The 21,954-nt window shown below is 48.5% G+C and overlaps 1 protein-coding gene across 2 annotated transcripts in view; it reads right to left on the reverse strand.

Annotated features, from left to right (window-relative positions):
* itga10 (integrin, alpha 10) overlaps positions 1–21,475 on the reverse strand; it is a 170,462-nt gene extending 148,987 nt beyond the window's left edge. For both annotated transcript variants that reach the window (XM_070868514.1, XM_070868515.1), the window contains exon 1: positions 21,321–21,475. In XM_070868514.1, coding sequence (XP_070724615.1) covers positions 21,321–21,354 — 34 coding nt within the window. In that variant the 5' untranslated portion in view covers positions 21,355–21,475. The remainder of the gene's footprint in view (positions 1–21,320) is intronic.
* Positions 21,476–21,954: the final 479 nt, after the last annotated feature.

Below are 21,954 nucleotides of genomic sequence, written 5' to 3' on the forward strand. Positions count from 1 at the left end.
AGATAATATTCTGCCTCCCTGTTTTTGCCACCAAAGTGGATAACCTCACATTTATCTACATTATACTGCATCTGCCATGCATTTGCCCACTCACCTAACCTGTCCAAGTCACCCTGCAGCCTCTTAGCATCCTCCTCACAGCTCACACTGCTACCCAGCTTAGTGTCATCTGTAAACTTGGAGATCTTACATTCAATTCCTTCGTCCAAATCGTTAATGTATATTGTAAATAGCTGGGGGCCCAGCACTGAACCTTGCGGTACCCCACTTGTCACTGCCTGCCATTCTGAAAAGGACCTGTTTATTGCTAGTCTTTGCTTCCTGTCTGCCAACCAGTTCTCTATCCACTTATGAGGAAAGGTTGAGTAAGTTGGGCTTCTACTCATTGGAATTCAGAAGAATGAGAGGTGATCTTATCGAAACGTATAAGATTATGAGGGGGCTTGACAAGGTGGTTTTAGAGAGGATGTTTCCACTGATAGGGGAGACTTGAACTAGGGGGCATGGTCTTAGAATAAGGGACCGCCCATTTAAAACTGAGATGAGGAGAAATTTCTTCTCTCAGACGGTTGTAAATCTGTGGAATTTGCTGCCTTGGAGAGCTGTGGAAGCTGGGACATTGAATAAATTTAAGACCAAGATAGACAGTTTCTTAACCGAGAAGGGAATAAGGGGTTATGGGAAGCAGGCAGGGAAGTGGACCTAAGTCCGTGATGGTATTAAATGGTATTAAATATGGCCTCCTCCTGCTCCTATTTCTGATGTTCTTGTCATTAGGTGTATTCGATTTGATTTGCTTCGTTTGCTACTGTCACCAGGAGGTCGATTTATCAACACGTTCGGTGTTCTGTGAGACAACATTAGTTGCGATCTAAGAGCTAAGATCACGAAACAAGAGTGGACGGCGAGAAGGCTGTCATCATCCACACACTTGGATATGCAACTTAGATACTGACATTTGATTTGCTTTGCTACTGCCATACGAAGGAAGAAGATTAGGTGCATACTCCCACTCCTTATTCTTCCTCCCAAAATGTACTCATTATCATCAATGGCAGTCCCTCGGAATCGAGGAAGACTTGCTTCCACTCTTAGAATGAGTCCTTAGGTGGTTGAACAGTCCAATATGAGAGCCACAGTCCCTGCCACAGGTGGGAGAGACAGTCATTGAGGGCAAGGGAGGGTGGGACTGGTTTGCCGCACGTTCTTTCCGCTGACTGTGCTTGATTTCTGCATGCACTCAGCGATGAGACTTGAGGTGCTCAGCACCCTCCCGGATGCACTTCCTCCACTTAGGGCAGTCTTTGGCCAGGGACTCCCAGGTGTCGGTGGGAATGTTGCACTTTATCAGGGAGACTTTGAGGGTGTCCTTGTCACGTTTCCTCTATCCACCTTTGGCTCGTTTGCCATGAAGGAGTTCCGAGTAGCGCGCTTACTTTGGGAGTCTCGTGTCTGTCACTCGAACGATGTGGCCTGCCCAGCGGAGTTAATCAAGTGTGGTCAGTGCTTCAATGCTGGGGATGTTGGCCTGGTCGAGGACACTAATGTTTGCCCGTCTGTCCTCCCAGGGGATTTGCAGGATCTTGCGGAGGCATCGTTGGTGGTATTTCTCCAGCGACTTGAGGTGTCTACTGTACATGGTCCATGTCTCTGAGCCATACAGGAGGGCGGGTATTACTACAGCCCTGTAGACCATGAGCTTGGTGATAGATTTGAGGGTCTTGTCTTCGAACACTCTTTTCCTCAGGCGACCGAAGGCTGCGCTGGTGCACTGGAGACGGTGTTGAATCTCCTCATCAATGTCTGCTTTTGTTAATAAGAGACTCCCGAGGTATGGGAAATGGTCCACGTTGTCCAAGGCCGCACCGTGGATGACTGGGGGCAATGCTGTGCGGCGGGGTCAGGCTGGTGGAGGACCTTTGACTTACGGATGTTTAGCATAAGGCCCTTGCTTTCGTACGCCTCAGTAAATACGTCGACTATGTCCTGGAGTTCAGCCTCTGAATGTGCGCAGATGCAGGCGTCGTCCGCGTACTGTAGCTCAACGACAGAGGTTGGGGTAGTCTTGGACCTGGCCTGGAGACGGCGAAGTTGAACAGCTTCTCACTGGTTCTGTAGTTTAGTTCCACTCCAGCAGGGAGCTTGTTGACTGTGAGGTGGAGCATGGCAGCGAGGAAGATTGAGAAGAGGGTTGGGGCAATGACGCAGCCCTGTTTGACCCCGGTCCAGATGTGGATTGGGTCTGTAATGGATCCGTTGGTAAGGATCACAGTCTGCATGTCGTGGTGGAGCAGGCGGAGGATGTTGATGATCTTTTGGGGGCATCCAAAACGGAGGACGCTCTATAGACCCTCAAGGTCAAAGAAGGTCATGTATAAGGTCTGGTGCTGCTTTCTGCATTTTTCCTGCAGCTGTAGCACTGCAAAAATCATGGAAAAGCCATAAGACAGCTCAAGAACAACAAGGTTAAAGGAGCGATGGAATCCCTGCTGAGGCACTGAAGTATGGCAGAGAGGCGCTCTTCACGCGGATACATGACCTCATCTCTTTCATCTGGAGGGAGGAAAGCATGCCGGGAGATCTCAGAAATACAGTGATCGTGACTATCTTTAAAAAAGGGGACAAGTCTGACTGCGTCAACTACAGAGGAATCTCCCTGCTATCAGCCACTGAGAAAGTTGTCGCTAGAATCATAGAAAATAGGTGCAGGAGCAGGCCATTCGGCCCATCGAGCCTGCACCACCATTCAATAAGATCATGGCTGATCATTCCCAGTAACTCTTTCCTGCTTTCTCTTCATACCCCTTGATCCCTTTAGCCGTAAGGGCCATATTTAACTTCGTCTTGAATATGTCCAATGAACTGGCATCAACAACTCTCTGCGGTAGGGAATTCCACAGGTTAACAACTCTCTGAGTGAAGAAGTTTCTCCTCATCTCAGTCGTAAATGGCCTACCCCTTATCCTAAGACTGTGTCCCCTGGTTCTGGACTACCCCAACATCGGGAACATTCTTCCCGCATCTAACCTGTCCAATCCCATCAGAATCTTATACGTTTCTATGAGATCTCCTCTCATCCTTCTAAACTCCAGTGTATAAAGGCCCAGTTGATCCAGTCTCTCCTCATGTCAGTCCCCTCATCCCGGGAATCAGTCTGGTGAACTTTCGCTGCACTCCCTCAATAGCAAGAACGTCCTTCCTCAGATTAGGAGACCAAAACTGAACACAATATTCCAGGTGAGGCCTCACCAAGGCCCTGTACAACTGCAGTAAGACCTCCCTGCTCCTATACTCAAATCCCCTAGCTATGAAGGCCAACATACCATTTGCCTTCTTCACCGCCTGCTGTGCCTGCATGCCAACTTTCAATGACTGATGAACCATGACACCCAGGTCTCGTTGCACTTCCCCCTTTCCTAATCTGCCGCCATTCAGATAATATTCTGCCTTCGTGTTTTTGCTCCCAAACTGGATAACCTCACATTTATCCACATTATACTGCATCTGCCATGCATTTGCCCACTCACCTAACCTGTCCCAGTCACCCTGCAGCCGTCCTTCTCAACCGTCTTCTCCCTGTGGCCGAGGAGCTCCTCCCGGAGTCACAGTGCGGATTTCGTCCCCTACGGGGCACAACGGACATGATCAAAATGTACTGCCTCACACGTGTCCACCTCAAACTGCATTTTCCAGCTGTTTGCCCATTTTACTAACCTCCCTGCCTTTTACAGTCCTCCTCACTGTTTCTCAAACCTTCTACTCTAGCAGAAATGTGACTGGATTCAGGGATCAAGGCCGAATGCTGTATTTTGTTTTTGCCTTGTTATCATGGGCATACAACACAAGATGGCACTCCAGGCTGCCATGTATCCTGTACTGTCAATCAAACTCGGGAGGCTGAGAACCAGTCGAGGGCAGAATTCTGCAGCAGATTAGAAGGATCCCACATACAGCTGCAACTTGTCATTCTCTTTTACACCCTGACTGGCATCAATCTCACCCTGCATATAAATTCCTGTGGCTGGATCCTTGGCAAACCCCTCGACCATATCATCTCACAACTATGTCCAAGGTCTTAATCAACAACAACAATGTGTATTTATATAGAGCCTTTAATGTGGTAAAATGTCCCAAGGCGCTTCACAGGTGCTATAAGGCAAAAGTTTGATAGCGAGCCACATAATCAAGGCAATTTCTAACCATTTCAGCTCGCTTATCAGTCCACCCACATCATTGGCCCTCCACCAATCCCACGATTTTCACCATCCAGTTATAGGAAAAAACTCCCCCCCCCACCCCCCCCAGGCACCCTTACAAACTCAGTCATAATTTCCCAACTCCTCTCACCTTTGTCCCTCCTCCCATCACCACAAAGGATGAGATCAGTGTGTTAGAGAGGGCTTTAGAAACATAGAAAATAGGTGCAGGAGTAGGCCATTCGGCCCTTCGAGCCTGCACCGCCATTCAATAAGATCATGGCCGATCATGCAACTTTAGTACCCCATTCCTGCTTTCTCTCCAAACCCCTTGATCCCTTTAGCTGTAAGGGCCACATCTAACTCCCTTTTGAATATATCTAACGAACTGGCCTCAACAACTTTCTGTGGTAGAGAATTCCACAGGTTCACAATCCTCTGAGTGAAGGAGTTTCTCCTCATCTCGGTCCTAAATGGCTTATCCCTTATCCTTAGGCTGGATTTCCCCAGCATCAGGGATATTCTTCCTGCATCTAACCTGTCCAATCCCGTCCAATTTAAACTAATTAGTGGGGGGGGAGAGCGGTCAGGCGAGTGAAAATTTAAAAAGTCAAAGAATAAGGAGAAGTCAATAGAGCTGGGTAACACTGGGGGAATTGAAAACCTGAGCATGACAGGAAGGGACAGATGTATAAACATAAAAGTGAATCAGAAAGTGGGGTCAAAGCAGGAAAAAATGGTAAAAAAAAACAAATTTAAAAGCTCTTTATCTGAATGCATGCAGCTTTCGTAACAAAATAGATGAGTTGACGGCACAAATAGATACTAATGGGTATGATCTGATAGCCATTACAGGGACGTGGTTGCAAGCTGACCAAGGCTGGCAACTAAATATTCAGGGGTATTTGACAATTCGGAAGGACAGACAGAAAAGATAAGGGGGTGGGGTAGCTCTGTTAATAAAGGATGAGATCAGTACGTTAGTGAGAGACGATATTGGCTCAGAAGATCAAGATGTTGAATCAGTTTGGGTGGAGATAAGGAATAATAAGGGGAAAAGGTCGCTGGTGGACATAGTCTCATCATCATAGGCAGTCCCTCGAAATCGAGGAAGACTTGCTTCCACTCCAAAAGTGAGTTCTTAGGTGACTGAACAGTCCAATACGGGAATTACAGTCTCTGTCGCAGGTGGGACAGACAGACGTTGGAGGAAAGGGTGGGTGGGGAGTCTGGTTTGCCGCAAACTCCTTCTGCTGCCTGCGTTTGATTTCTGCATGCTCTCGGCGACGAAACTCGAGGTGCTCAGCACCCTCCCAGATGCTCTTCCTCCACTTAGGGCAGTCTTTGGCCAGGGACTCCCAGGTGTCGGTGGGGATGTTCCACTATATCAAGGAGGCTTTGAGGGTATTCTTGAAACGTTTCCTCTGCCCCACTGTGGCTCGCTTGCCAGGTATGAGTTCCGAGTAGAGCACTTGATTTGGGAGTCTTGTGTCGGGCATGTGGATGATGTGGCCCGCCCAACAAAGCTAGTCGAGTGTGGTCAGTGCTTTGATGCTGGCCTGATTGAGGACACCAACGTTGGTTCTTCTGTCCTCCCAGGGGATTTGCAGGATCTTGCGGAGACATCACTGGCGATATTTCTCCAGCGATTTGAGGTGTCTACTGTAAATGGTCCACGTCTATGAGCCATACAGGAGGGTGGGTATCACTACAGCCCTGTAGACCATAAGCTTGGTGCCAGATTTGAGGGCCTGATCTTCGAACTCTCTCTTCCTCAGGCGGCTGAAGGCTGCACTGGCACACTGGAGGCGGTGTTGAACCTCGTCGTTGATTTCTGCCCTTGCTGATAATAGGCTCCCGAGGTATGGAAAGTGGTCCACGTTGTCCAGGGCCGCGCCATGGATCTTGATGACTGGGGGGCAGTGCTGTGTGGTGGGGTCAGGTTGGTGGAGGACCTTTGTCTTACGGATGTTTAGTGTAAGGCACATGCTATCGTATGCCACGGTGAAGATGATTGCGATGACTTGGAGTTCAGCCTCTGAATGTGCGCAGACGCAAGCATCGTCCGCGTACTGTAGTTTGACGACAGAGGATGGGACGGTTTTGGATCTGGCCTGGAGGCGACAAAGGTTGAACAGGTTCCCACTGGTTCTATAGTTTAGTTCCACTCCAGCGGGGAGCTTGTTGAGTGTGAGGTGGAGTATTGCAGCAAGGAAGATCGAGAAGAGGGTTGGCGCGATGACGCAGCCCTGCTTGACCCCGGTTCGGACATTGATTGGGTCTGTTGACAATGTTACTTTGCAATCATATTACACATGCACAGTAGCCAGGTTTTACACAGCCACACTCTATGTGTCACCCCTCCTCTCTGCACCTTACTGCCAATCCAGAGAGATGCCAGCATAACTGCAGTATAAATTCAGTTGCATTCTTACACAGCTCCCCAAAGACCAGAAGGGTCTTTCAAGTTCCAAGCCAGAAAGGAGAATTGTTTGGACACATGTCTGATATGCCGCAAATTTAACCTACTGCACTCATTTGTAGGGTGTTCCTACATGACAACAGTGACTACACTCCAAAAGCACTTCATTGGCTGTAAAGCGCTTTGAGCTGTCCAGTGGTCAGCTGTGGCTCAGTGGGTAGCATTCTTGCCTCTGAGTCAGGAAAGTTCTGGGTTCACGTCCCACTCCAGGGACTTGAGCATAAAAAAAAATCTAGGCTGATACTCCATCATCATAGGCAGTCCCTCGGAGTTGAGGATGACTTGCTTCCACACTAGAAATTAGTTCTCAGGTGACTGAAGAGCCCAATGTGGGACCTACAGGTTCTGTCACAGGTGGAGCGAACGGGTAGGTGGGGTGCCTGGGTTGCCACGTGCTCCTTCCACTGTCAATGCTTGGCTTCAGCTTGCTCTCAAGGTGCCCAGCACTTTGGGTGGTCTTGGGCCAGAGATTCCCAGGTGTTGGTGGGAATGTTACATTTTTTAAGGCTTTGAGGGTATCCTTGAAGCGTTTCCTCTGCCCACCTGGGGCTCGCTTGTCGTGTCGGAGTTCCGAGTAGAGCACTTGCTTAGGGAGTCTCATGTCGGGCATGCAGACAACGTGGCCCACCCAACGGAGCTGGTCGAGTGTGGTCAGTGCTTCGATGCTGGGGATGTTGGCCTGAGCGAGAACATTGACATTGGTGCATCTATTCTCCCAGTGGATTTGCAGGATCTTGCAGAGGCAGCGCTGGTGGTATTTCTCCAACGTTTTGAGGTGTCTGCTGTATGTAGTCCACGTCTCTGAGCCATATAGGAGGGCAGGTATCACTACTGCCCTGTAGACCTTAAGCTTGGTGCCATATTTGAGGTCCTGGTCTTCAAACACTCTCTTCCTCAGGCGGCCGAAAGCTGCGCTGGCACACTGGAGGCAGTGTTGGACCTCGTCATCGATGTCTGCGCTTGCTGATAGTAGACTCCCGAGGAATGGAAAATGCTCCACGTTGTCCAAGGCCGAGCCGTGGATTCTGATGACCGGGGGGAGCAGTGCTATATGGTGAGGTCAGGTTAGTGGAGGACCTTTGTCTTATGAATGTTTAGCATAAGGCCTATGCTTTCGTATGCCTCGGTGAAGGTGTTGACGATGGCTTGGAGTTCGGCATGAGTGTGCGCAGACACGAGCATCGTACGCGTACTTTAGTTCGATGACAGAGGATGGGACGACCTTTGGATCTAGCCTGGAGGCGACGTAGGTTGAACAGGTTCCCATTAGTTCTATAGTTTAGTTCCATTCCAGCGGGGAGCTTGTTATATAGTGAGATGGAGCATTGCATCATTCATTGCAAGGAAACATAGAAAATAGGTGTAGGAGTAGGCCATTCGGCCCTTCGAGCCTGCACCCTCCATTCAATATGATCATGACTGATCATGCAACTTCAGTACCCCATTCCTGCTTTCTCTCCATACACCTTGATCCCTTTAGCCATAAAGGCTACATCTAACTCCCTTTTGATTATATGGAAGATCGACAAGAATGTTGGTGCAATGCCGCAGCCCTGCTTGACCCCGGTCCGAACGTGGATTGGGTCTGTGATGGATCCGTTGGTAAAGATCACGGCTTGCATGTCATCGTGGAGCAGGCGGAGGATGGTGACAAACTTTTGGGGGCAGCCGAAACGGAGGAGGACGCTCCATAGTTCCTCAACGTTGACAGTGTCAAAGGCCTTTGTGAGGCGCCCGGGATGGCAGCTCACTAGGGAGCTCCGCTGACCATCTTCACCCGTGGCCATCCGAGGCTGAATGTCCCGAGCCAAGGAAAGGGAAATTATCATCATCATAGGCTGTCCCTCGGAATCGAGGAAACATAGAAAATAGGTGCAGGAGTAGGCCATTCGACCCTTCTAGCCTGCACCGCCATTCAATGAGTTCATGGCTGAACATGCAACTTCAGTACCCCATTCCTGCTTTCTCACCATACCCCTTGATTCCCCTAGTAGTAAGGACTTCATCTAACTCCTTTTTGAATATATTTAGTGAATTGGCCTCAACAACTTTCTGTGGTAGAGAATTCCACAGGTTCACCACTCTCTGGGTGAAGAAATTCCTCCTCATTTCGGTCCTAAATGGCTTACCCCTTATCCTTAGACTGTGTCCCCTGGTTCTGGACTTCCCCAACATTGGGAACATTCTTCCTGCATCTAACCTGTCTAACCCCGTCAGAATTTTAAACGTTTCTATGAGGTCCCCTCTCGTTCTTCTGAACTCCAGTGAATACAAGCCCAGTTGATCCAGTCTTTCTTGATAGGTCAGTCCCGCCATCCCGGGAATCAGTCTGGTGAACCTTCGCTGCACTCCTTCAATAGCAAGAATGTCCTTCCTCAGGTTAGGAGACCAAAACTGTACACAATACTCCAGGTGTGGCCTCACCAAGGCCCTGTACAACTGTAGCAACATCTCCCTGCCCCTGTACTCAAATCCTCTCGCTATGAAGGCCAACATGCCATTTGCTTTCTTAACCGCCTGCTGTACCTGCATGCCAACCTTCAATGACTGATGTACCATGACACCCAGGTCTCTTTGCACCTCCCCTTTTCCTAATCTGTCACCATTCAGATAATAGTCTGTCTCTCTGTTTTTACCATCAATCTGGATAACCTCACATTTATCCACATTATACTTCATCTGCCATGCATTTGCCCACTCACCTAACCTATCCAAGTCGCTCTGCAGCCTCATAGCATCCTCCTCGCAGCTCACACTGCCACCCAACTTAGTGTCATCCGCAAATTTGGAGATACTACATTTAATCCCCTCGTCTAAATCATTAATGTACAGTGTAAACAGCTGGGGTCCCAGCACAGAACCTTGCGATACCCCACTAGTCACTGCCTGCCATTCTGAAAAGTACCCATTTACTCCTACTCTTTGCTTCCTGTCTGACAACCAGCTCTCAATCCATGTCAGCACACTACCCCCAATCCCATGTGCTTTAACTTTGCACATTAATCTCTTGTGTGGGACCTTGTCGAAAGCCTTCTGAAAGTCCAAATATACCACATCAACTGGTTCTCCCTTGTCCACTCTACTGGAAACATCCTCAAAAAATTCCAGATTTGTCAAGCATGATTTCCCTTTCACAAATCCATGCTGACTTGGACCTATCATATCACCTCTTTCCAAATGCACTGCTATTACATCCTTAATAATTGATTCCATCATTTTACCCACTACCGATGTCAGGCTGACCGGTCTATAATTCCCTGTTTTCTCTCTCCCTCCTTTTTTAAAAAGTGGGGTTACATTGGCTACCCTCCACTCCATAGGAACTGATCCAGAGTCAATGGAATGTTGGAAAATGACTGTCAATGCATCCACTATTTCCAAGGCCACCTCCTTAAGTACTCTGGGATGCAGTCCATCAGGCCCTGGAGATTTATCGGCCTTCAATCCCATCAATTTCCCCAACACAATTTCCCGACTAATAAGGATTTCCCTCAGTTCCTCCTCCTTACTAGACCCTCCGACCCCTTTTATATCCGGAAGGTTGTTTGTGTCCTCCTCAGTGAATACCGAACCAAAGTACTTGTTCAATTGGTCCGCCATTTCTTTGTTCCCCGTTATGACTTCCCCTGATTCTGACTGCAGGGGACCTACGTTTGTCTTTACTAACCTTTTTCTCTTTACATATCTGTAGAAACTTTTGCAATCCGTCTTAATGTTCCCTGCAAGCTTCTTCTCGTACTCCATTTTCCCTGCCCTAATCAAACCCTTTGTCCTCCTCTGCTGAGTTCTAAATTTCTCCCAGTCCCCGGGTTCGCTGCTATTTCTGGCCAATTTGTATGCCACTTCCTTGGCTTTAATACTATCCCTGATTTCCCTTGATAGCCACGGTTGAGCCACCTTCCCTTTTTTATTTTTACGCCAGACAGGAATGTACAATTGTTGTAGTTCATCCATGCGGTCTCTAAATGTCTGCCATTGCCCATCCACAGTCAACCCCTTTAGTATCATTCGCCAATCTATCCTAGCCAATTCACGCATCATACCTTCAAAGTTACCCTTCTTTAAGTTCTGGACCATGGTCTCTGAATTAACTGTTTCATTCTCCATCCTAATGCAGAATTCCACCATATTATGGTCACTCTTCCCCAAGGGGCTTCGCACAACGAGATTGCTAATTAATCCTCTCTCATTACACAACACCCAGTCTAAGATGGCCTCCCCCCTAGTTGGTTCCTCGACATATTGGTCTAAAAAACCATCCCTTATGCATTCCAGGAAATCCTCCTCCACCGTATTGCTTCCAGTTTGGTTAACCCAATCTATGTGCATATTAAAGTCACCCATTATAACTGCTGCACCTTTATTGCACGCACCCATAATTTCCTGTTTGATGCCCTCCCCAACATCGCTACTACTGTTTGGAGGTCTGTACACAACTCCCACTAACGTTTTTTGCCCTTTGGTATTCTGCAGCTCTACCCATATAGATTCCACATCATCCAAGCTAATGTCCTTCCGAACTATTGCCTTAATTTGCTCCTTAACCAGCAATGCTACCCCACCTCCTTTTCCTTTTATTCTATCCTTCCTGAATGTTGAATACCCCTGGATGTTGGGTTCCCAGCCCTGATCATCCTGGAGCCACGTCTCCGTAATCCCAATCACATCATATATGTTAACATCTATTTGCACAGTTAATTCATCCACCTTATTGCGGATACTCCTTGCATTAGGACACAAAGCCTTCAGGCTTGTTTTTTTAACACCCTTTGTCCTTTTAGAATTTTGCTGTACAGTGGCCCTTTTTGTTCTTTGCCTTAGGTTTCTCTGCCCTCCACTTTCCCTCATCTCCTTTCTGTCTTTTGCTTTTGCCTCCTTTTTGTTTCCCTCTGTCTCCCTGCATTGGTTCCCATCCCCCTGCCATATTAGTTTAAATCCTCCCCAACAGCACTAGCAAACACTCCCCCTAGGACATTGGTTCCGGTCCTGCCCAGGTGCAGACCGTCTGGTTTGTACTGATCCCACCTCCCCCAGAACCGATTCCAATGCCCCAGGAATTTGAATCCCTCCCTGCTGCACCACTGCTCAAGCCACGTATTCATCTGTGCTATCCTGCGATTCCTACTCTGACTATCACGTGGCACTGGTAGCAATCCCGAGACTTGCTTCCACTCTTAAAATTAGTCCTTAGGTGGCTGAACAGTCCAATATGAGTGCCACAGTCCCTGTCACAGGTGGGACAGTTAGTCGTTGAGGGTAAGGGAGGTGGCATAGATTTGTCGCACGCTCTTTCCGCTGCCTGCGCTTGGTTTCTGCGTGCTCGGCGCCCTCCTCCACTTAGGGCAGTCTTTGGCCAGGGACTCCCAGGTGTCGGTGGGGATGTTGCACTTCATCAGGAAGGCTTTGAGAGTGTCCTTGTCACGTTTCCTCTGCCCACCTTTGGCTCATTTGCCGTGAAGGAGTTTCGAGTAGAGCGCTTGCTTTGGGAGTCTTGTGTCTGGCATGCAGACAATGCGGCCTGCCCAGCGGAGCTGATCAAGTGTGGTCAGTGCTTCAATGCTGGCCTGGTCGAGGACGCTAATGTTGGTGCATCTGTCCTCCCAGGGGATTTGTAGGATCTTGCGGAGACATCGTGACTTGAGGTGTCTACTGTACATGGTCCATGTCTCTGAACCATACAGGAGGGCGGGTATTACTACAGCCCTGTAGACCATGAGCTTGGTAGCAGATTTGAGGGCCTGGTTTCAAACATTCTTTTCCTCAGGCGGCTGAAGGCTGCACTGGAGGCAGTGTTGAATCTTGTCATCAATGTCTGCTTTTGTTGACAAGAGGCTCTTGAAGTATGGGAAATGGTCCACGTTGTCCAGGGCTGCGCCGTGGATCTTGATGACTGGGGGGCAGTGCTGTGCGGCGAGGACAGGCTGGTGGAGGACCTTTGCCTTACGGATGTTTAGCGTAAAGCCCAAGCTTTCGTACGGCTCAGTAAATACTTGGACGATGTCCTGGAGTTCAGCACGGGTTCTGATTCCCACATTACAACAGTGACTACACTTCAAAAGTACTTCATTGGCAGTAAAATGCTTTGAGACGTCCGGTGGTCGTGAAAGGTGCTATATAAATCCAAATCTTTCTTTTATTTCATATAATATAAAGCATCCAGAAAGATGGATTGAGAGAAAGAGTAGTTGGAGCGAAAGATGAGTAAGGGATTGCCTCTCGGTTCCTTGAAAAGGCCATCAGCTGCCCGACCCCTTTGGGTGTTGCTTTGTGCGACTCTCTAGAGGACATTCTAATTCCGAATGATTTTATTTGTGTTTCACACCTCGATTTGGAAGAACAACACCAAACTGTGGAGCTGACATCAGAGCAGTTTATCTGTGTGCTGCTCATGTTTACACAGCATTTGCTAATCCTTAGAGAGCTTTTGCTGTCTATCTGGCCTTTTTACCTGATTGCATTATCATCACTTGATTCAAATCATGTTAACGAGATGATTGAGATAATCTCTTCAGACACAGATCTGCTGGGCTGGGAATTGCCTGGGTTTTTTTCAGAGCAACGTCAGTCAACCTCAAGGAGCCCATTTCCAGCAGTCATTCTCTTTGAAGGGGTGGGGCTGACTCTTTCATCTTACTCACTGTGCCGAAAAATCCTCAGACTTTTGGGCAAAATAGAGGTGCAGGAATTCCCATTTATATTGGAAGGAATTGCAGTTTGGCAGACCGCGCAGTTTGTTTAGCTCAGCGGGGCGGGGGGGATTTCTGCTCAATTTATCTGGTCATTGCTGTTTGTGGCAAACCTGTCCCACCCACCCTTTCCCTCAGCGACTATCTGTCCTACCTGAGACAGGGACTGTGGTTCTCGTATTGGACTGCTCAGCCACATAAGGACTCATTTTTAGAGTGGAAGCAAGTCTTCCTTGATTCCAAGGGACTGCCTATGATGATGCTGTCTGTGGGAGCTTGCTTGTGCGCAAGTTGGCTACTGCGTTTCCTACATTACAATAGTGACTACACTTCAAAAAAAGTACTTCATTGGCTGTAAAGCGCTTTGGGCCGTCCGGTGGTCGTGAAACACGCTATAGAAATACAAGTCTTTTTTTTCTTCCAAGTTGAACCTACAGCTAACCTGAAGACAGAATTAAATCCGTTGACCAGTTTGGTCTGGGAATTGTGGAGAGACCATTCATCGTCAATCCGAAACGTTAGCTCTGCTTTCTCTCCACAGATGCTGCCTTACCCGCTGAGATTTCCAGCATTCTCTGTTTTTATTCCAGATTCCAGCATCCGCAGTGTTTTGCTTTTGTATTGGTCTGGGAATTCACCAGCTTGGGTTTTTTCAGATTGTCCATCATTCCTGCAACTCCGTGCTTGAATCTCTCCCATCGGATTTCTGTTCCGGGCCACAGCACTGAAACAATTGATGGCCTCTGTGACTTTGGCCGTGGTGCAGTATTATTCCTCGGTCTCTCTGCAGCCGACGCCATGGTCAACAACACCATCCTCCTCCAACGCCAGCCGAATGCCACGACCTCGTTTGGTCCGACTCTTACCTGTCCGATCGTAGCCAGAGAATCTGCAGCAATGGCTTTGTTTTCCAGCCCCTGCACCGTTATCCCAAAGATTCCCCCAAGGATGCATTCTTGGCCCCTTTCTATTCCTCATCTACATGATGCCCTCTCAGCGACATCATCTGAAGTCGTGACATCAGGTTTTACATGTGCGCTGACGACACCCAATTCTACCTCACCACCACCTCTCTCGCACCCGCCCCCCCTCCCCCCCCCCCCCCCCCCACTGCCTGTGTTTGTCAGTTTGCTTGTTCGACATCCAATCCTGGATAGCGAAGTAAAGCATAACCGAAAACCCTGGCTGATTTCTCCCTCTCCCAACCTAGGGGCACTGAAACTGATTACGATGAACTAACTCAGCATTGAGCAGGGATTGCACTAAGGAGTAACCTTCAAATCTCTGTTTGCCGAAGCAATGCAGATTTTGTTGTACCACAGCCCTCGAGATTATATATTGCAAATTTCCAACTCCATTTCTTATCCTGTTACTTTTCTCTTACTTTGAAGGTCATTTTTATTGAAAAAACAAAGTGAGGGTCAAGACCCATTAATGGAGGTCGAAGAGTAGGAGCAAACACACCGTTAAATTGTAAGGACATAAGAAATAGGAGCAGACCATTTGGCCCCTTGAGCCTGCTCCGCCATTCAATAAGATCATGGCTGAACAAAAGACTAACATATGAAACTCCATAATTTTGAAGTTTTGGTCAAAGTAGGAGAGGATTTGGATCCTTGACTTTGCGTAGTGAGGATGCAGCAGGAAGGAGTGTAAATCAGTAAGAGATTTGAACTAAATATTCAGTACATTTCACCTTTGTGAAACACTGCTGATCATCCTACCGTGAACTCTGAAAATGTTTTTCTTCTGATTTTCTGCATTTCTGTTTCTGAGCCCATTGTCCTTCACCTCACAGGAACAATAAGCAATCACAAATAATTACTTTTGTTTATTTTCCAGCACCATCAGCATCAGAAACTGTTGTACATCGATTCCTATGATTTTTTTTTAATGATTTATCATTCTATTGCTAATGTTTTTGCATTCTCTGATTAGTTGAAAACACAGGTACTTATTTTTTCCTTATGGATTCTGCAGAACTTTGTAGTTTGGCAGCTTTCCAAAACAAAGTAAACTGGACTAAGCACTTGCAATCCCAGGTGGGGCTCCATCAACTATTGTATTCAAAATGGCCACAAGCAGCAGGCACCACTCACAAAATGGCCGCAAGCAGCAGGCACCACTCACAAAATGGCCGCAAACAGCAGGCACCACTCACAAAATGGCCACAAGCAGCAGGCACCACTCACAAAATGGCCGCAAACAGCAGGCACCACTCACAAAATGGCCGCAAACAGCAGGCACCACTCACAAAATGGCTACAAACAGCAGGCACCACTCACAAAATGGCCGCAAACAGCAGGCACCACTCACAAAATGGCCGCAACCAGCAGGCACCACTCACAAAATGGCCACCAGGGCAGAAAAGACTGAGCAGGATTGTATGCTAAGGGAAGGGTTGGATTCTGTTACTCATTTTAGTGCTTAGGCTGTGGACAATCATTTGGCCCCAGTTGTGTACGATGGCGGCGGGTGAAGCATGAAATGACTCTGGACATGTTTTTCGTACCCAAAATAGTAGGTCTTAACCCCTACATGAAGATATAACACTTGACTGGGATTCTGAGAGTGTGCTGCCCTGCCAGAGATACTATTTTTTGGATGGGATATTAAACCGAAGCCCTGTCTGCCCTCTCAACTCAACGTGAAAGATCCAATGACACTATTTGAAGATGAACAGGAGGTTCTCCCAGTGTCCTGACTAACCTCAAGCCTCAACCAACATCACTAAAGCAGATTATCTGGTCATTTATCTCATTGCTGGTTATGGGACCTTTCTTTGTGCAAATTGGCTGCCATGTTTCCCTAATTACAACAGTGAGTGTGCTTAAAAAAAAGAGAGCTTCATTGGCTGTTGAGGGCATGTACGGTGCTATATAAATGCAAGTTTGTTTTTTCTCTACTAAGGCTAATCTTCACTTTTCCTTCATTGACACTCATCTCACCCTGTCCTGAGGTAATTGGCTCTTTGCTGGAGGATGCTTCCACAAGCACTGGGCCACTCTGGTACCTTGCTCATGAGTTTGAACCTTGACATTGAGTGTCAAAAGGATATTTAACCACTGGGGCATCGTAGTCAGCCTAATCCTATCCTCACCTGACATGCACTTTCCATCAAGGACCACTGAATAGTGGACCCCTGGATGAATTTCCCCTCCTTAGCCCAGGGACATTATTTGTAGCACTCCGACCAAGGCCCTGGGTGGGATCAGAGATCAAACTGTGGCTCTTCGTCATCTGAATGGCTCAGATATTCAATTACTCAGCCATCAGGAAAGCCTTCTTTTCGTCTTTCGGATGAGGCGTTAAACCGAGGCCCCGTCTGCCATCTCACGTGGATGTAAATGCTCCTATGGCAATATTTCGAAGAAGGGCAGTGGGTGTTCTCCCCGGTGTCCTGGGACAATATTTATCCCTCAACCAACATCACTAAAAAAAGATTATCTAGTCATTATGACATTGCTGTTTGTGGGAGCTTGCTGTGTGCAAATTGGCTGTTGTATTTCCTACATTACAACAGTGACTACACTTCAACATAGAAAATAGATGCAGGAGTAGGCCATTCGGCCCTTCGAGCCTGCACCACCATTCAATAAGATCATGGCTGATCATTCGCCTCAGTACCCCTTTCCTGCTTTCTCTCCATACCCCTTGATCCCTTTAGCCGTAAGGGCCACATCTAAATCCTTTTTGAATATATCTAACAAACTGGCCTCAACAACTTTCTGTGGTAGAGAATTCCACAGGTTCACAATTCTCTGAGTGAAGAAGTTTCTCCTTATCTCGGTCCTAAATGGCTTACCCCTTATCCTTAGACTGTGACCCCTGGTTCTGGACTTCCCCAACATCGGGAACATTCTTCCTGCATCTAACCTGTCCCATCCCGTCCAGTCTTTCTTCATATAGGAGCAGGGAGGTCTTATTGCAATTGTACAGGGCCTTAGTCAGGCCTCACCTGGAATATTGTGTTCAGTTTTGGTCTCCTAATCTGAGGAAGGACGTTCTTGCTATTGAGGGAGTGCAGCGAAGGTTCACCAGATTCCTGGGATGGCAGGACTGACATATGAGGAGAGACTGGATTGACTGGGCCTGTATTCACTGGAGTTTAGAAGAATGAGAGGGGATCTTATATAAAAATATAAAATTCTGACGGGACTTTCACCAGGCATCCCAAAAATGCTTTACTGCCAATGAAGAACTTATTTTCAAGTCTGACGAAGGGTCATCGACCTGAAATGTTAACTCTGCTCCCTCTCCACAGATGCTGCCTGACCTGCTGAGATTTTCAGCATTTTCTGTTTTTATTCTTTTGAAGTCTAGTCACTGTTGTAATGTGGGAAACGCGACAGTCAATTTGCACACAGCAAGCTCCCACACACAACCAAGTGATAATGACCAGATGATCACATTTGTTTGTGGGAGCTTGCTGTGCACAATTTGTCTGCCACTTTTCCTACAACACAACAGTGAGCGCACTTCACGAAGAACTTCATTGGCTGTAAAGAGATTGTGAAAGGCTCTTTTTTTTCTCAAAGTGATGTTGGTCGAGGGATAAAGATTGGCCACAGGACGCCGGGGATAACTCCTCCTGCTCTTCTTCGAAATAGTGGTCGTGGGATCTTTGGAACCCACAGCCTTCAGACTGAGAGGCGAGGGCACGGCCCACTTAGCCACACTGACATCATCATAGGCAGGCCCTCGGAATCGAGGAAGACTTGCTTCCACTCCCAAACTGAGTTCTCTGATGGCTGAACAGTCCGATACGAGAGCCACAGACCCTGTTACAGGTGGGACAGACATAAGAACATAACAATTAGGAACAGGAGTAGGCCATCTAGCCCCTTGAGCCTGCTCCGCCATTCAACAAGATCATGACTGATCTGGCCGTGGACTCAGCTCCACTTACCTGCCCTCTCCCTGTAACCCTTAATTCCCTTATTGGTTAAAAATCTATCTCTCTGTGACTTGAAAACATTCAATGAGCTAGCCCCAGCTGCTTCCTTGGGCAGAGAATTCCACAGATTCACAACCCTCTGGGAGAAGAAATTCCTTCTCAACTCGGTTTTAAATTGGCTCCCCCGTATTTTGAGGCTGTGCCCCCTAGTTCTAGTCTCCCCGACCAGTGGAAACAACCTCTCTGCCTCTATCTTGTCTATCCCTTTCATTATTTTAAATGTTTCTATAAGATCACCCCTCATCCTTCTGAACTCCAACGAGTAAAGACCCAGTCTACTCAATCTATCATCATAAGGTAACCCCCTCATCTCCGGAATCAGCCTAGTGAATCGTCTCTGTACCCCCTCCAAAGCTAGTATATCCTTCCTTAAGTAAGGTGACCAAAACTGCACGCAGTACTCCAGGTGCGGCCTCACCAATACCCTGTACAGTTGCAGAAGGACCTCCCTGCTTTTGTACTCCATCCCTCTCGCAATGAAGGCCAACATCCCATTCGCCTTCCTGATTACCTGCTGCACCTGCAAACTAACTTTTTTGGGGATTCATGCAGGATCCACTCCAAAAAAAGAGTTTCATGCACAAGGACACCCAGGTCCCTCTGCACCGCAGCATGTTGTAATTTCTCCCCATTCAAATAATATTCCCTTTTACTGTTTTTTTTCCCCAAGGTGGATGACCTCACACTTTCCGACATTGTATTCCATCTGCCAAACCTTAGCCCATTCGCTTAACCTATCTAAATCTCTTTGCAGCCTCTCTGTGTCCTCTACACAACCCGCTTTCCCACTAATCTTTGTGTCATCTGCAAATTTTGTTGCACTACACTCTGTCCCCTCTTCCAGGTCATCTATGTATATTGTAAACAGTTGTGGTCCCAGCACCGATCCCTGTGGCACAACACTAACCACCGATTTCCAACCCGAAAAGGACCCATTTATCCCGACTCTCTGCTTTCTGTTTACCAGCCAATTCTCTATCCATGCTAATACATTTCCTCTGACTCCGCGTACCTTTATCTTCTGCAGTAACCTTTTGTGTGGCAACTTATCGAATGCCTTTTGGAAATCTAAATACACCACATCCATCGGTACACCTCTATCCACCATGCTCGTTATATCCTCAAAGAATTCCAGTAAATTAGTTAAACATGATTTCCCCTTCATGAATCCATGTTGCGTCTGCTTGATTGCACTATTCCTATCTAGATGTCCCGCTATTTCTTCCTTAATGATAGTTTCAAGCATTTTCCCCACTACAGATGTTAAACTAACCGGCCTATAGTTAACCTGCCTTTTGGCTGCCCCCTTTTTTAAACAGAGGCGTTACATTAGCTGCTTTCCAATCCGATGGTACCTCCCCAGAGTCCAGAGAATTTTGGTAGATTATAACGAATGCATCTGCTATAACTTCCGCCATCTCTTTTAATACCCTGGGATGCATTTCATCCAGACCAGGGGACTTGTCTACCTTGAGTCCCATTAGCCTGTCCAGCACTACCCCCCTAGTGATAGTGATTGTCTCAAGGTCCTCCCTTCCCACATTCCTGTGACCAGCAATTTCTGGCATGGTTTTTGTGTCTTTCACTGTGAAGATCGAAGCAAAATAATTGTTTAAGGTCTCAGCCATTTTCACATTTCCCATTATTAAATTCCCCTTCTCATCTTCTAAGGGGCCAACATTTACTTTAGTCACTCTCTTCGAGGGACCATTGGTCGGGGGAAGGGGTGGGTGGGGCTGGTTTGCCGGGTGCTCCTTCCGCTGCCTGCGCCTGGCCTCTTCACGCTCTTTGCGTTGAGACTTGAAGAGCTCAGCGCCCTCCCGGATACACTTCCTCCACCTCTGGCGGTCTGCGGCCAGGGTCTCCCAGGTGTCGGTGGCTAATGTCGCACTTTACCAGGGGAGGCTTTGAGGGTGTCCTTGTAACGTTTCCGCTGCCCACCTTTGGCTCGTTTACCGTGAAGGAGCTCCGCATAGAGCGTTTGTTTCGGGGAGTCTCGTGTCTGGTGTGCGGACTGCGTGGCCCTGCCCAGCCAAGCTGATTGAGTGTGGTCAGTGCTTCAATACTGGGGATGTTGGCCTGGCCGAGGACCCCGATGTTGGCCTGGCCGAGGACCCCTGATGTTGGCCTGGCCTAGGACCCCGATGTTGGCCTGGCCGAGGACCCCGATGGTGTTGGCCTGGCCGAGGACCCCGATGGTGTTGGCCTGGCCGAGGACCCCGATGGTGTTGGCCTGGCCGAGGACCCCGATGTTGGTGCGTCGGTCCTCCCAGGGGGGTTTTCTATGTTTCTATTACTAGGGGGATCAAGGGGTATGGTGAGAAAGCAGGAATGGGGTACTGAAGTTGCATGTTCAGCCATGAACTCACTGAATGGCGGTGCAGGCTAGAAGGGCCGAATGGCCTGCTCCTGCACCTATTTTCTATGTTTGTGGATCTTGCGGAGACAGCGTTGGTGATAGATCGCCAGCGACTTGACAGATAATGTGAGCAACGTGGTCTTTGGGCGAACAGAGTAGGCCAGGCGCTGTCAGCTCTCCCCATTGCACTGAAGTCAATAACCCGTGACCTGACCATTTTGTACACAGTTATAGCACGGTGTACCCCCAGTCATTCCCCCCTCCCCCCCTCCCCCTCACAACACACACACACAACATATAACTTTCTTTTTTTAAAACAGCTTGTCCTCCCATGGGTTTTGGGGGAAGATTTGTTTCTGAAAGCCTGAGTCTGCTCCTTATAAAGTTTAGTGCAGGTGTTATTTTTTCCACATTTGACATCTCCCTGCCCAAAATATTACTGCGCAACTCGCATCATGTTTGAAAACACAAATGATTTTGAGGGGATTTGTTTTGGGGTTTTTTTGGAAGTAATTGACGGGACAATTTGTGAGGTATTTCCCCCCCCTCTCTCTCCCCCCTTCCACCCCGAACTCCCCAGATAATAACATTACTTATTTCGGAAATGGAGCTTGTTTTGCCCTGCTTGTGTCAAACCAACCGGACTTGTGACGAGATTTGCCGACGGCCGCCATTGTTGTCCGCTGCCGCCTCGGCCTCGGCCTCGGCCACTTCCATTGCCCGGGCGGGCCGGGGGGGCGGGGAGCGGGGGGTCTCCGCTATTCCCCAATCCGCCCAACCCCACCGGCTTTTGGCGCTTCTTTGAACGGCAGCCGGAGAAAAAGGAATTTAATTTTGATTGACATCCACGCCGACCAGTCGCGCGTCGCCGCAGGGCTTGAATCGGTCACCCTGACCAATCCGGTTTAAGCAACTGGGCGGGACGACCCGTTACGCGAGTGAGTGACAGCCAGGGGCGGCCAATCGAACGTCGCCTCCCTCCCGACGACCAATGACCTCACGCTTTGGGGCGCGAGCCGTCTCTCTCGCTCTCCCAGCCCAACGACACCCCCCCCCCCCCCTCCTCTCTCCTCCTCCCTCCTCCTCCCTGGCCAACGGTTGATTGACGGGCGGCCCACCCAATCGGCGGCCGCGTTCTCCTCCGTTATCCCCCCACCCCCCCGCCCATCCCGCCAAGGTGATCGACGTGAAGTCGCGACCAATCGGCGCGCGGAGCGAAAAGCGGACGGCGCGAGCGACGCCAAGCGGGGCCAATGGGCGGGCGGGAGCGCGGG

This window comes from Pristiophorus japonicus, chromosome 30 (assembly GCF_044704955.1).
Source record: "Pristiophorus japonicus isolate sPriJap1 chromosome 30, sPriJap1.hap1, whole genome shotgun sequence".
NCBI lineage: Eukaryota > Metazoa > Chordata > Chondrichthyes > Pristiophoridae > Pristiophorus > Pristiophorus japonicus.